We start from the raw sequence: 16126 nt of genomic DNA, 5'->3' as shown, positions 1-16126 counted from the left end.
CCCACCTTGGACCTTGGCTGATTATTCACTTGAAGTTTCCCCAGGATCATCTGGGTTCTTCCTAGGAACCTTTGCAACAACTGATCTTTGTTGGCAAGAACCCTTCATTTGGCTTCTAGGAACCTGCTGATTCCTCTGGTGAGGAGGCAGAGTGGTATATCAGGAAGTGGTCTCTGCCTGGGTGGTCTGGGTTTGAGTCCTGTATCTTTTGGTAGTTCCTTTTTCTGGGCCTCAGTTTCTCCATCCATAAAATGGGTAGTGGTGGGGAGGGAGGTTGTACTCATTGCTCTGAAGCTAGTTGTAATCTCTTTAATTCTCTGCTCTCTACTCCCCCCATCCATTGTGAAAGTTTTGAGTGGGGCCCCTTGGCTTTTGGGAGTATGCTATGAAGTTTCAAGCAGTTACCAGCTTCCCTCTCACCAGCCAGTGCTGTAGGCCTTTGTGTGTGTGTTTTTTGTTTTCTCTTGTTGTTGTTTTTATTTTTTGGCTTCACCACTCAGGATATGGGATCTTAGTTCCCTGACCAGGGATTGAACCTGCACCCCTTGCAGTGTAAGCATGGAGTCTTAACCGCTGGACCGCCAGGGAAGTCCCTGTGTGTGTTTTTTTTTGTTTGTTTCTTTAATTTATTTTTGGCTGTGTTGGGTCTTTGTTGCTGCGTGTGGGCTTTCTCTAGTTGCAGTGAGTGGGGGTACTCTTCGTTGCGGTGCACGGGCTTCTCATTGCAGTGGCTTCTCTTGTTGCGGAGCACGGGCTCTAGGCACGTGGGCTTCAGTAGTTGTGGCACACGGGCTCGGTAGTTGTGGCCGCACGGGCTTAGTTGCTCCGTGGCGTGTGGGATCTTCCCGGACCAGGGCTCGAACCCATGTCCCCTGCACTGGCAGGCGGATTCTTAACCACTGCGCCACCAGGGAAACCCCCTGTGTGTGTGTATTTAACAGCTTTCTTGAGATATAATTCACACATCATGCATTTCACCAGTTCAAAGTGTACAATTCAGTGACTTTTAGTGTATTCACAGAGTTGTACATCCATCACCACAGTCAATCAATTTTAGAACATTTTTTTCACCTCAGAAGGAAACCCTGCGTCATCATCATCTCCCATCCCCTCATCCCCTCTTGGCCTCTGACAACCACTAATCTACTTTTTGTTTTGATTGATTTGTCTTTTCGGGATATTTCATATAAATGGAATCATACAACATGCAGTCCTTTGTGACTTCGTTCTTTCACTTAGCATAATGTTTTCAAGGTTCATCCATGTTGTAGCATGCATCAGGACTTTGTTTCTTTTTGTTGCAGAATAATAGAATCTTCATTTTTTAATCCCCCTCACCCCCCTACCCCAGTGGCCTGGCAGTAGGTTTGGGGCCTTTTGCTCTTTTCCCATTCCTCTGCCCTGGAGAGCTTGTGTTAGTCCTTAGCGGTGTGTCTGTCTGTTTCTCATTGGATGGGTTGCCTATGTTTAGCCCGTGGAGCAGAGCCAGTGTTCCTGGGTATTTTGGGGGAGAGAGGGGTGGTCTTGGCACCAGGCTTGCTGGGACAGAGCTGTGTAGCCCAGAATACTAAAAACCTCTTGGCCGTGGGTTCTGGGAAGACATCTGTCCATGAGCTGCCACTGCTGCTGCCATCTCCCCCTGCCTCCTCCCCGTTTCAGTGGCAACTCATTCATCAATAGACAGAGTCAGCAGCTTCCCAGGTTGGGAGGGGGGATTCCAGGCCCCTGCAGCCTTAATTCTAACCCTTTCCCTGGGGGGATGCAAACAGGGTGGATCTTGTGGGATGTGAGCATTGCCACGTTGCCTCACAGCTCACACAAGGGAGTGCTACAAGGAGGTTGTATTTGTTTCCTGTGGTTGCTGTGACAAATTACCACAAACTGGGTGGTTTAAAACAACAGAAATTTATTCTCTCACAGTTTCGGAGGCCAGAAGTCCGAAATCAGTTTCACTGGGCCCAAATCAAGGTGTTGGCAGGGCCACACTCACTCCACAGGCTCTATGGGAGAATCCAGTCCTCTTCCAGCTTCTGATGGCTGCTCCCATTCCTTGGTTTTTGACCACATCACTCTGACCTCTGCCTGCTTCTCCTCTGTGTATGGGTGGTCTCCTCCTCTGTCTGTATCAGGTCTTCCTCTGCTGTTCTAAGGACACTCGTGATTGCATTTAGGTCCTACCCTGATACTCCAGGATAATCTCCCCATCGCAAGATTCTTAACCACATTTGCAAAGATCCTCTTCCTGTAACATTTACAGGTTCCAGGGATTAGGGCCTGATGTCTTTGGGTGGTCATTATTCAGCCTACTACAGGGGTGTTCTTGTTTCCCTTCCAGGGCGAGGAAGGGAACTCATTAAGTGCTCTCATACTGGGCAAAGTCCTATAATATTTGAGTCTTCCCAGTATCCCTATTATTGGGAGGCTTGTTATCCCATTTCACAGATTGGAAAACTGTGGCTCAGAGCAGTTCATCACATGGCTAATAATTAGTGGAGTTGGATTGAAACCTCAGTCAGTTGGGTCCCACAGCCTGCTTCAACTTCTGTTGTGCCTTTGGACCAGTAGGTTGCAGTCTTGCACCTTGGATCTCCTGGTGTCAGAGAGCTTTGCCCAGCCCCTTTGTGGAGGCTCAGAGATGTGGAGGGAGTCACCCACAGGTTCAGCAGTGGGCTTGGAAGATTCAGGGTCTGGACTTTTTGTATTTTTATTTTATTTTATTTATTTTTAATTTAATTTTTGGACTGCACTGCACGGCATGTGGGATCTTAGTTCCCCAACCAGGGATCGAACCCTGCAGTGGAAGCACAAAATCTTAATCACTGGACTGCCAGGGAAGTCCCAGGGTCTGGATTTGACTTTCTTAGGCCTGGACATTGATGTAGCTTATGGCTGGGCCAGCTCCCACCTTTCACTTCCGCCAGACCTTCCTTCCTGGGCCATTTTCCTAAACGACTCTCAAGTTGGCACTTTCCTTGGAGGCTCCTATCCAGCTGGGGAAAGGAAAAGACTGTGCTCTGAGCTCTTGGGACTCTAAGCTCTTTTTGGAGCCCAGGACCATGACCTCCCTGTTTTCTCCCCGCAGAGGGAGAGAGAGAAGGGGTTTCAGCCAGGGCCTGCTTTAAAGGCTGCTGGTGCCAAAGGCAGTGGGTGGCTAGTGGTCTGGCCTCCAATTCCAGGCCCAGATGCCAGTCTGGCTGCCCCAGTACCAAAGCCTTGCTTGTGCAAGGGGAATGCTCAGGCCTTCTTCATTTTTAAGGACAAATCAGGATTTTCCCAAATGGGCTGCCAGGTACATCTCCATGCTGTGACTCATGAGGCTTCTCTTGTTGCCTTTACGCTAGGCTTTGCTGGTGCCCAAACCCCAGTTCCTCTCTGCCTTTGTAAAATGAAGATAATGCTTCCTGCCACCTGAGCTGTGGTAAGGACAGTTAAATGAGGTCACCTTTTGCATCTGGCACCTGGCATGGGCAGGCATTCGGCTAATATGAATTCATCTTTTTTCTTGGCCCTGCCCTGCTTACTTGCCTAGTCCTATCCAGGACTTTAGCTCTGCTGAACTCATTGCTGGGCCTCTGGCATCCCTGGAGTGACAGAAGTGATCTCTTATCCAATTAACAAGCATTTCTGGAGGTCTTGGTGTTTTACTCCTTTACCCAGGTGGCACCTCCTCTCAAGTGCCAGCCTTAATGACTGGCCAGGTCCCTTCCTCTGTTTCACAGCACACCTGTGTTCACCTCTTTCAAAGCCCTTGCTCACACTTCAGTGTGGACATTGCCTGTTTCCCCACCCCTCTAGCAGTTTATGAATTTATCGAGGTTGAGACCAAATTTGATTCATTTTTCTGTCCTCATTGCCAGCCCAGGGTCTGACTTAGTAGCTGCCTGGTAAACCTTTGTTGGATGAGTAAGTAGGAGCCACTCTCGTCCTCTTTGATCCCCTGCCCCCTCTCGATCTCTTTTCCCCCCATCCGTGAGGGCAGGAGGTTGCTGTGGGCCCTGCTTTTTTAGAACTACTACTTCTGTCCAGTCTGGGGTTGTAGTCATAGTTGCAGCTTCCCTGCTGAAGAGCCCTGGCTAGGGCAGGCACCATGGTGCTGGGAGATGGCTGACCCTGCAGGTCAGGGATAGGGGAACTGGCTGGAGTAGGCCAGTCCAGTGTGACAGCCTCAGGGCAGGAGGGACACCTGGACTGCTGGAATGTTGTACCCAAACAAGAGTTTGTGCTGTGGAAGCCTGTTAAGAGCTTCCAGGTGCCTTTGTCATCTCTGGAAAGCCAGCCACACCTTCCTGGTGTGCGGGCCCTGATGGTGGGGCTACTGGCTATTCCCTTGTCACCCTCTTTTCATCCCCTCCTGTCTAGCCACTCACCTGGGACTTTCTGAGGGCCTCTCAGTTGTATGTCATCTCTGTCTGTGCTGGTCTTGCCCCTTCTTCTGTTACTGATGACCACCTCACCAGTGCATGGTATGTTGTTTAGAAAGCCTTTTCAGGTCCTGAAGCCCCTCTGAACCTCTTGACAGCTGTCGGGCAGATCACATATCCCCCGTTTGATAGGCTGAGGCTTGGAGAGTTCAGGTAGCTTACCTGAACTCATGCAACAAGTGAGTGACAGAGCTGGGGTTGGAACCCAGAGCTTTTTAGCCTCTAAACCCTGTGTTTCCTACTTTGCCAGGAATTTCTCTCACCTGAGCTGGCTAAAAATGGCCTGCAGAGAGGTGACCTCCTCTGCCTGATTGGCATTAGCCCAGATCCTGTAAATCCCTAGGCTGGGTCGTGTCCCCAAGGAGCAGCCTTGGGATTTCTGGTCCCTAGACCTGATGCGGGCTCAGGCTGGCTTCTTCTGGTGGCCAGCAGATGGCGCGAGGAGGCTGGGAAAGATCTGCTGCTTCTGGTTCATTTTGTTTTGAGATGGAAAACATGTTTTAAGTGACACGGACATTATTTTTTAATAGATTTATTTTTTAGAGCAGTTTTAGGTTCACAGAAAAATTGAGCAGGAGGTACAGGGAGTTCCCATATACCCCCTGCCCCCCCCACATTCAGAGCCACCCCCATAATCAGTGTCCCCCACCAAAGTGATACATTTGTTACAATCATTGGACCTACATGGACACATCATAATCACCCAAAGCCCATAGTTTACATTAGGGTTTGCTCTTAGTGTTGTACATTCTATGGGTTTGGATAAATGTATAATGATGTAACCACTGTTACAGTATGTAGCATAGTTTCACTGCCCTAAACATCCTATATGTTCCGCCTATTCATCTCTCCTTTATTTATTTATTTATTTATTCATTCATTCATTCATTCATTCATTTATTTTTAGCCACGCCAGGCGGCATGCGGGATCTTAGTTCCCTGACCAGGGATTGAACCCGTGCCCACTGCAGTGAAAGCGTGGAATCTCAACCACTGGATCACCAGGAAGTCCCTCTCCATGATTTTTTTTAAAAACATCTGAAAATACACACTTGTACAGATTCACTTAACCCCACACCTTTAGGGCCAGCTGTACTTTGGAATTCAGAAAAATTTCAGAATTTAGGAAAGTCACCTGGTATGTGTACTGTGTATTATGTAACACCTCCCGTGGGGTCTATAGCCGCACCTCATAGTCAAACACCTGAATGTTTCTGCATAGAAATGTTTGAATATTCGCCTCTAGGTGGAATAAATGGGTTCTTGTCAACTCAGGTCGGATTGTGATGCTAAATGAGTTAGATAAAGACTTGGTTTTAAAAGCTTTTAGAAGTTTGGAATTTTGGGTAAGGTATTGTATACCTCTTTTTATAAAGGAGGTGGTGAAGTAAAATCATCTGTAATACCAACATTTAGGGATAATATTTTGTTGTGTAAAGTCTTCCCAACTTTGTGTGCATGTGTGTTTGTATACATATGCATATATATATGTTAAATGTGTTCTATCACAAGTGAGATCATACTTTGCATATGTTTTGCCTTATACAGTGTATCTTGGAATTCCCTAGCTGTATGTGGAGCTCAGGAACTAGACTCTTGCCAGTCACTCCCTCCTAAACATCTCCCCTACCCTAAGTGACTAGAGGGTCCCCAGGTGAAACTCCTCGAGGTAGAGCCAGGTTTTCCCCCCCAGGCACTTGCTGGGTCTGGGCCTCTGGCTGCCTAGGGGAAGGCCCAACACTGGATTCTCAGCATGGTCAGCAGTGGTCAGAATACAGATGGGGCTTCTGCTCTTAGGGCAGCTGAGACCCCTCTGGGAGCAAGTCTGCTCACACAGTGACTGATTCCCTAAAAGAAAGGGTCTCCTCCTGCTTCACATGCACATAGAGTTGTCAAGCAGGGCAGAGAACTGGACCCTGCCCATTGTCCTCTCAGCCAATCATCTGGGCCCCTTGCGAGCTCAGGGGCAGGGCCCTGGGGCGAGGGTACAGGCCTTTCCTGTTGCTGACCCCCACCTCTTCCCTCCAGCAGGAGCACTGGTTTGAAAAGGCCCTGCGAGACAAGAAGGGCTTCATCATCAAGCAGATGAAGGAGGACGGCGCCTGTCTCTTCCGGGCTGTAGGTGAGTCTCTGCCTCAGCCTTCAAGGGCCTAGGGCTGCCCCTGAGCTGTGTCCCAGTTGTCAGGAGTAACCTGTGTGACAGGGTTGGGGGCAGAGTTAGCTGATCTTTTAGGGACTCCAGGCCCCAGCCTCAAGTTAGTGTCTGGCCTCTAGCCCTCAGTCATGAGGCAGTATGGTGGTATGAGAGTAATAACAGCAATAATAGTGATAAAGAAAGTAACATTACTTAGGGACAGATTTCTCTGTCAGACACTACAGGAAACCCTTTTAATTCTCCTCCAAGCTAGGTAAGTGTAGGACTATTGCTTCCAGTTGTTAGATGAGAAAAACATCTCAGAAATAGGGAATGACTTACCTAGGGTCAGAAGTACATAGAACAGTCGGGAGTCGGAGTCTGGGTTAGGTTAGTCTGAGGCCTCTTAACTGCAGCACACAGCTGTCGCCCTGGAATCATAGAACTTTTTTTAAACTTACACGAAAGAAGAATAGTGAACCCTCCTGTACCCATCATTCATCTTCAAAATAATCGTTAACATATTGCCAGCCTTGTTTCATCACTACCCCACCCACTCTTTTTTACTCTTCTGAAATGAGTATTTTTAAAGCAAAACCCCATCATGGATCATCTCATTTGTAAATATTTCTGTATGTTTCTCTGACAGATAAGGGCCCTCTCTTTCTCTTTTAACATAACAAAAATGCCATTATCATACCTAGCAGAATTAATAATTCCTTAATACCATCTACTATCCAGTCTGAGCTAGATCTTTGAAGCTTCTCTGGCTCTGAATCTCTGACTCAACAAGCAATTGTGAAGTCCTGTGCTGGTGTCCAAAGGAAGCTGGGAGTGTGATCTGATCCTCCCTTTGGAGCTCTGATATCTCCCAAGGAAAAGTGCCCTCCAATAGGAGCTTTGAGCTGGGAGTCAGAAGCCCTTTCTTCTAGTTCTTCCCCTGACTCATAACTTCCATTTCCCCATCTGTGAATGGTGTTGATTCTGAAGGGCTCATTGAATCCCTTCTGGGTCTGCTATTCTCTTAGTCTGTGCAGACCCATCATGTCTGTTGGTGGGCTGGACTGACTCAGGCTCCACTTCTGGCTCTACCACTGATTCTTGGTGTGCCCCTGGGCAAGCCCCTCTTTTTTCCCTGAGCCTGTTTTCTGTATCTCAGGTACCTGTGTAGCATGAGGCTAAAAGATGTCTGTGTTATAATGGTTAAATGAGATTACTTTAGTAAATCCCTTTAGTGCCTGACTTGGTAGACTCTCATGGAACAATAGCATTGATAAAGCTTGAATGCTATTATTAGTGGTGCCTCAGAGCCACAAATGTTTGAGTGGGTGAAAGAAAGTTAGGTGGGGTGACTGGTTGCCTCCCTATTCTACCAAGCAGAAGAGGTTCAGGCAATGGAATCTGCTGGGCTGGGAAAACTCCAACCTTCCTATCCCTGTGGCTCAAGTCCATGTTCTCCCTGGGATGTTTCCTAGAGAAAGAGCTAGGTTTGGGGGCATCGTGGACCAAAGGAAGGCAAAGAAAGAAGATGTAGGGGCCCATTAGGTGTTAGGCCTGTGCCGAGACCTTAGGTTGAATGTGGGGTAAGCAAGGCTGCTGGTGGAGTGAGGGTCAGAGAATGCAGCTGGGCATCTGGATCTTGGGTGGTCTTTGAGGCAGACCTTGGGCCTGGTGAGGACCTGGCTTGGCAGTAACCCATGTCAAGAACAAAATTTAAGTGTGTGTCCATCTAGCTGTTCTCCCCAAACACCTTCTGACCCTTCCCCCTCATTGGGGCCTTCCAGTAAGGGGCCTACGTTTACAGGAAGAGCTGACCATGACAGGTTGAAGGCCTTTCCCTATCAGCACTATGGCTACACATTTCCTCTGACTGGGCTGCCCTTGGGTTTTCTTCGTAAAACCTCAGAAGCCCCACGGCCTCTCCCTGAGAAGTACATGATCCCCGGGTCTCTAGGCCTCACCCTGAGGTTTCCCTGGGGCAGAGTGCACAGGACATGTGCCTGGGAAGGGGACTTTATCCTCAAGCTTTCTGCTGCCCCTTTGCTTCCAGCCTAGCTTGGGACAGGGACAGGTGGTAGTTACCCTAGGCTCTGCTGAGAAGGGCTACAGGCTGCCACATATTGAATAGTAGAAGGACCACGTAACTGAGGGCTGGATTGGAGGGGGGACCAACATAGAGACCATTCTGTCGTTCCTTGACCCCGAGTGATTGCTAGGCATTCCTCAGGGTGCTTCAGGTTCACCTGCAAAATTGCGATCATTATCCAATGAGACAGGTGAGAAGATTGAGGCTCAGGAAAGGGAAGTGACATGCTCAGGGTCATTAGTGGCAGAACTGCATGGGAACCAAGAGGTGTCCAAAGGACACATTCTTTCTATGACCCTAGGGAAGCCCTAGCTTCTTAGCTTAGCTGTCAACTGGCTGGGTGACCTTGGCTTTATTCCTTGACCTCTCTGGGTCTTACTTCTTCCAACTAGGAACCTGTGGTCCTCTACTCTTAGGAATCCTGAGGCAGGTGGGTTTCTACCCTCTGTTTTACCTCTGAGGTCTGGGTGTCCCCAGTGTGAACCAATATCCACTGCTTGTGCCCAGTTTTCTTTTCCACCACCACCTGTTGGGAACTCATGAGCATTGGCACAGGCTTGGGTGGAGTGGAATTGGGAGCCTGGGTCCCAGAGGTATCCTGTGGTCCACCCTGCCCCTGCTATGCTCAGATAACCTCCTCCTGGAAACGTGAGTCTGCATCTCTCTTCCCTCCCTCTCTCTATATGGCTTTGACTCAGCAGAAACCTCTGGCCCTGGCCCTGGCCCTGGTCTTGGCCTTGGCCTCAGCCTCTGTGGGCAGGGTGGCAGCCACATGTGCGTGTGTCTGCGTGGGCCTTGGGGATACAGCTGGGACTGTGCACGTTACAGTGATGGGGCCCAGAAACATTAGCGAGGCCCACTGCTCTGGACCTTTTAGTCTTGGAACATGGACTATCAGCATTGGAGGAATGGATCTTAGATCAATTTTGACTCTTCTATAAAAGGGAAATAGGCCTTAAGAGAAAGTCAGGGCCTTATTATCTAGGTCACACAGCCAGTATCAGAACATTGGTGTTTGAGGTTGAACCAGGCCAGAAGGGGAAGAATCCCATGGGCCACCATGTACATCAGCTTCTGTTGACCTCTCTCTGCCCTGCCTCCTTCAGTGTTCCCATCTTTGCAGTGGGCATTTTATTTATCTGTCTATCTATCTATCTATCTATCTATTTATTTATTTATGGCTGCATCGGGTCTTAGTTGCAGCGCACGGGATCTTTCGTTGTGGCGCGCGGGCTCTCTGTTTGTGGCATGCAGGCTGCCCTGCGGCATGTGGGATCTTAGTTCCCCTACCAGGGATCAAACCCACGTCCCTTGCATTGGAAGGCAGATTCTTAACCACTGGACCACCAGGGGAGTCCTGCAATGGGCATTCTTGAGTAGAGGAGCAGGCATCTCAGAGACCAGGCTATTGAGAGGGCTGAGTTCTGCTGTCTCCCCCACTGAGGGTGTGCCAGTTGGGGTAGCTGGGGCCACAGGCCAGGTATGCACCACAGCTGCTTGACAGGCAGGTGAGGCCTTATTTTTGGTTCATCTCCTCAGTGGGGCCAGGGTTCCCACTGGGCCAGGAGAGAAGCAGGGAATAGAGCAGGTCCTGTCTCCCCCTACTGCTTTGTACACACATTCGTGTGGTTTGTTTTTAGATTTCCGTGCACACACCAAGCTTCCTTTTCTGTCCTCAGTGGAACTCGCTGTGGCTCTTCCAGCAGGCAGGCAGGCAGGCAGGCAGGCAGCAGCCTGGTAGGGAGGTAATCCCCAGGTGCCTCTAAAACAAATTGTAGGGCCTTGTACTTAAACTATTTTTTTTTTTTTTAAATTTATTACTATTATTTTTGGCTGCACCATGCAGTATGTGGGATCTTAGTTCCCCGACCAGGGATTGAACCCATGCCCCCTGCAGTGGCAGCATGGAGTCTTAATCACTGGACCTCCAATGAAGTTCCCCTTAAACTCTTTAGAGAGTCCAGGCTCTCCTGTCTTGCTCTTCCACATAATTCCTCAAAAAATAGTGACTACATTTTGGGGGACCTTCCCCCAGGCAGCAGGGGAGGGAGGTTGAGACAAGTCTGTTAGAGCCATTGGCTATTCCCCACTCCCATCAGGCCCCGTGGCAAAGGCTAGGAAGGAGGTGTGGAGGGGTCCTCAGTTTGTACAGCCTCGTATCTTGTCCAGCCTTCAGTCTTTCCTGGTTGGTGGCAAGGGCATCTACTTGTTGGATGCGATAGTTCTCTGCAGTTGTGAGGGTTGTTGTGTGGGTATTTGGCCTCAGGGAACATCTTTGGCAGGATCTGCTGGTTGTGTGCATGCACATATGCATTTCTATGCTGGTGTCTCTGTATGCTCAGAGAAAGGACAGAAGTAGGGTGTGGGGAGGGATAGTTCATGCTGACCTCTGTGGCCCTAGTGAGGGGTACAGCCCCTGATACCTGTAATCTCTGCCCACTTTCAGGCCTTTCCTGCGTTCCAGCTGATTCCTGCTTGTGCTGGTGGGGAAACTGAGGCAGTCAGGATCAGGCCTGGCCTAGAGAGTCAGGTGGCTAAGGTGATAGCTGGATTGGGAGTGGTGGTAATGTCACCTGGGGCATCAGTGCTTGAAGTTACCAGTTACACCTTGAAAGCCTGGCCTCTCCTTCAATCTCCCAAATGTGTGACCTTGGGCCAACTATGCCACATTTCTGTACCTCAGTATCTGTCCTGTGTAAAGTAGGGTTTTTTTGGGTAAGAATGGAATGAGTTAGAATGTGAAAAGGCCTTGGTGGAACCAACTGTAGTATTGTACTGAGGATTTCTGAGCCCTATTTGGTTGGGGACAGAGGTGAGGTAGTGGGGACCCCCTTTCAGCTGGACTCTGGGAGGGGAGAGCAGGTGCAGATTGCCAAGTGCAGTGTCAGCAAGAGGAGGAGTTTCGGTTTCTATCAAAACAAGTGCTGTGAATTCCCCTACCTCTGCAGGACCATTGGGCCCTTTCCCTCCACCTTAGACCCCACAGGGAAATCCAGCTCAGCCCCTGGTTCCATGTGCCACCTTCTCGGGAGGAGGAGGGATTTCTGGAGGACAGAGGTAGGGCTGGCAAAATCAGACAAGCATCTCCTGAGTGAGGATTTCTGTGTTCTTAGCCCTGCACTGGGTGTTTTTCCTGCCTTATGTCATTCAAAAGATCCTTCTACTCTCCCTCATTGGCAAGGTACTGTTGCTCTGTTTCCTTGGTTCAGAGATGCACATTTTCTTCCATGTTGATGATCCCCAAACTAGGGTACATCTTATAACCAGTGAGGTGGGTTCCCCCCTCCCAAAAGCTGTGATTAAATACATGTACCGTAGAGAAGGTGGTATTTTACATTTTATAGATAAGTAGAGAAGGTCATACTTTGCCCACGTGTAAGGAACCCATTTTGTGAGGCCTGTTTGGTTGCTGAAGATTTGAACTACAGGCACAGAATGTAGGCTTGTGGACCTTGGAATTCAGCAAAGGTAGAGAACCAGTTCTGCCTTCATGAGGAGGGACAACCTAGACTTTGAGTTTGGGGCTTTCCTCTGGCTGATGAAGTGCAACAGAAATGAGGAAGGGCTTAATAAGTGGTTCCGGTGACATTCTAGCTGACTTGTGGGTGGCTAGCTATCTGAAGGAGTCATCGTCCTCCTTATGACAAACGGAGCCCTGTCTCTTGAACACCTAGTATGCTTTAGGTGTTCGGCAGACCATCCCCTGTAGTCTTAACAACGCCCCATGAGAGGAAGAGGAGTTATCTCCCCCACTTTATGGATAAGAGCATTGCAGCCCAGAGTGGTTAAAGGCCTTTTCCAGTGCCACATAGCTTGGTTAAAGGCCTTTTCCAGTGCCACATAGCTAGGAGGCAGAAGAGCCTTTCTGTCAGCCAAAGGAGTCAGTGACAGGGCAATGGGGGGACCCTCATGGGAAGGTTCTCCCCCAACTCCCTTCCCTGTCCACAGTCTCCCCTCTTTCCCCCAGCTTCTTGCACCTGGCATCTAGGTCGGGTAGATCTACCTCCCAGGCCTGGAAATGCCTGTTGACCCTTCCGTAGGAACATCTCAGCCACCTCCCTGAGCCTGACAGACCAACCCCTGTTTTTTAACCTCTTCACTCCTGTCTCAGTTCCTGTTTACTGCAGCTGCTGACAGCACTGCCTCTTTGGCACCCCAAGTTTATTCTACAGAAATAGCTCCTCGGGCAGCTCCGGCAGCCACAGCGGGTTCTGTGGTCCTGGCTTCTAAGAAAGGCAGCGACAGGGGGCCCCCAGCCTGTGCACAGGGCATGTGACTTGCTGGAAGTGCTGCTGGGGGGTGGGGCAGGGGAGAGTGTGGCCGCAGAACCCACATCCTTGTTTACATCGGTGAAGGGACTACCCCTTTGCGCCTTCACAGCCCCCACTCCCCATCCCTCTCAGGTCTCTGCACCTCCAGGAGGACGTGAGACAGGCATGGGCCCCGTTTTCTATCTCAGAGCGGCCTTTTTCTCCTTATCTCACATAACCTTCCAGGGAAGGAAGCGGAGGGCAGCGAAGGCGTTCTTCTAGCGATTCTTCACAGAGGTAGACTGGCTGTCATGGAAGAACTCTGCAGTGTTCCGTGCAGGACCTTCCCCTGCCCCTGCCCCAGTGCCCCAGGGAGATCCCGTCAGAGCAACGGTCCTCCGGGGAGACAAAGGGAAATTCCCTCTTCGTCTTAGCCAGTGGACATAAGGCGTGCCTCATCTTCAAGCCCACTTTAATTTCTCAGGGAGAAGGCTCCCTGGCTCCCGCAGCCTTCCCATCCACTCAGCAAACTGTTCCCAATTTCTTGCACTGCATCAGGCTCTGAGCTGGGGGTGGACTTGGATGTGAACTGCCCTCTGCCCTCAGTGGGAACCCAGTGTGATCAGGCAGATGAAGTCTGTACGCACCTTTGATAAGTCTGGTGATAGAGGTGCTCTGGAGGGTGGGGAACTGTTTTAAGAATACATTGATATTTGATAAGTAGGCAGACAAGGAGGATGGAAATAATGTCTTGAAAAGGGAACAGCATGTTTGAACATCCTTAAGTGAGGCAGAGGGAGCCTAGTTCTTATTGTGACCAAAACCCTATAATGCCTGGACCATTTGGGCCACAGGCTGCCTTCCCTGAATTAAGCTTAAGTTAGGTGCATATGTGTCTTATCTCTCTTATAGAATACATGCTTCTTGCAGATAGGGGCAGGATTTTACTCACCTCTATCACCTTCACAGTACTGCACGTTCAGGCCCCACTACAGGAAAGGGGGCTCTGAGTGACTGCTCTGTCCCAAACCCAGTGCTAGTCACTTCACACCTATTATCTCATTAATCCCACGAGAGGCCTGCCAGGAAGTCATCCAGCTCCATCCCATGTTACGCGTGAGGCATATGAAGGTCAGAACACTTGGGTCATTTGCCTCTGGTCATTTTGCTCACTAGTACCTAGCAGAATTGGGCTTAGAGCCCAGTTGTTTTTCTTTTCCTTTTTTTTTAACCTTATAAAGGCCATACTGACTCCTGAGAGTCAGGAAACTGAATTATAGAATTGAATCTGTCACAGACTTGACTTCTGTGTGACCTTGGTCAAGCCACAAACTCCCCGAGCCTCAGTTTCCTCATGTGAAAAGTGAAGGGGGTGTATGTGGAATTGAAGGTGCTTAAGGCCACTTAGGGATTTAAAATGTTTGTTGACAAAGTCATCTGCTCAAGAGGCCTGTGGTTGTGTCCCTCTTACCTGTACTCTTGTTCTTAAAGACTGTCCCTGCCTGCCTCTTTTTTCATGACCCTATTCCAGCCCACAAGGCCAAGAACTCTCCATGCCTTAGGGTAGGAAAGGGCATTTCCCTGGCCCCCAGCCCTCCACCCCCAAGGATGTTCTGTGACTCAGAACTCTTCTTTGGTGGCAGCTCTGACCCCAGCCTCTCCTTCTGTCCCCACAGCTGACCAGGTGTATGGAGACCAGGACATGCATGAGGTTGTGCGAAAGCACTGCATGGACTATCTGGTGAGACCTTGCAGAGACCTTGGGGCGGGGGGCAGAGTGGGAGGATCTCTTCTCCACATAGAGCTTGCTCCTCTGATCTATTCTGCAGATGAAGAATGCCGACTACTTCTCTAACTATGTCACAGAGGACTTTACCACCTACATCAACCGGAAGCGGAAAAACAACTGCCATGGCAACCACATTGAGATGCAGGCCATGGCAGAGATGTACAACCGGCCCGTGGAGGTGTACCAGTACAGCACAGGTACTTCTGTGGTGTTGGGGAGCGACTGATCACGCCTGGTCCGAGCCTGCCCCACCCAGCCCATTGTGGATGCTCCCTCCTTCTCTTTCTCTGCAGAACCCATCAACACATTCCATGGGATCCATCAAAATGAGGATGAACCCATCCGTGTCAGCTACCATCGGAATATCCACTACAATTCAGTGGTGAATCCTAACAAGGCCACCATTGGCGTGGGGCTGGGCCTGCCATCATTCAAACCGGGGGTAAGCAGGTCCCCGTGCCCAGAATGGATGCTGGATATAGAGACCAGAAATCTCTGTTGGAGTTTCAGTTTTGCCCCTAGCCCACAAAAATATCCTGTCCCCTCTCTGAGTCGCCCGTAAGGTCTCACCTCTGTGAAGTTAGGAAGTTACCCAAGGTGATCTCTCAGGGCTCATTCTGTGGTCTTGGTTTGCCTGTCTGAGCTGGCTCACCCATCTTTTGTGCCTGTTAAGGGTTGGCATTTGGGGATATGGAGTCACACTTGGGAACTGTGAGCCAGGGCTTGGTCTGGGTGTCTTGGCACCCACATGGATCCTCCTCCGAACCTCAGCAGGTACAGACAACTGTGGTCACAGAGACTTGGAGTGTAGACCTGGCCCCACAACTTACTGGCTTGGGACCTAAGGCAGATTGTACAAGTAATTTGACTGGTAGCTTGGCCGATACAGAAAGTGCCTAACACTGGGCCTGGTGCCTAATAGGTGCTCAGAAGGTGGCAGTACATTTTCTCAGCACACAGTGACAGATTCTGATTCTCTGTCTCATAAACAGTTGTCTGCTGGGGATTTTGGTATCTTCTATTCAGGTTTCACTTCCTACAAACAGAAAGTGCTCCTGCCTCATTTTAGGAAACACACCCTAACACCAACACACCCTCTAGCATAAAGGTTTTTTGGTTTTGTTTTTTAAATTTTTAATCTCAGAACAGTTTTAGATTTATGTAATTATTGTGATCATAGAATTCCCATATACCCTCCTATGATTAACATATTAGCATAGTGTATTTGTCATACTTAATGAACCAATATTGATATATTAACTAAAGACCATATTTCTGTGACAGTTTTTCTGAATTTCCTTGTTTTTGATCTGTTTACAGACTCTATAGTTTTGCCTTTTCTAGAATGTCATATAATTGGAATCATAACAGTATGTAGTTTTTCCAATGGCTTCTTTCAAGTAACACTGTACACTTAAGATTCATCTGTGACTTTCTGTGGTTTGA

The 16126-nt window shown here is 49.3% G+C and overlaps 1 protein-coding gene across 3 annotated transcripts in view; it reads left to right on the top strand.

Moving 5' to 3' along the window:
* The window catches only part of OTUD5 (OTU deubiquitinase 5), a 28258-nt gene that overhangs the window by 4766 nt on the left and 7366 nt on the right, over positions 1 to 16126 (top strand). For 2 of the 3 annotated variants that reach the window (XM_029240872.1, XM_029240873.1), the window contains exons 2-5: positions 6450 to 6543; positions 14568 to 14632; positions 14721 to 14877; positions 14974 to 15122. In XM_029240872.1, coding sequence (XP_029096705.1) covers positions 6450 to 6543; positions 14568 to 14632; positions 14721 to 14877; positions 14974 to 15122 — 465 coding nt within the window. The remainder of the gene's footprint in view (positions 1 to 6449; positions 6544 to 14567; positions 14633 to 14720; positions 14878 to 14973; positions 15123 to 16126) is intronic. The other variant, XM_029240874.1, reaches the window with a different exon arrangement.

The sequence above is a fragment of the Monodon monoceros genome, unplaced genomic scaffold (assembly GCF_005190385.1).
Source record: "Monodon monoceros isolate NGI ecotype Baffin Bay Population unplaced genomic scaffold, NGI_Narwhal_1 Super_Scaffold_22, whole genome shotgun sequence".
NCBI classification, from domain to species: Eukaryota; Metazoa; Chordata; class Mammalia; order Artiodactyla; family Monodontidae; genus Monodon; species Monodon monoceros.
The sequence above is the reverse complement of the archived record's forward strand: the minus strand, read 5'-3'. Positions and strand labels throughout refer to the sequence as shown.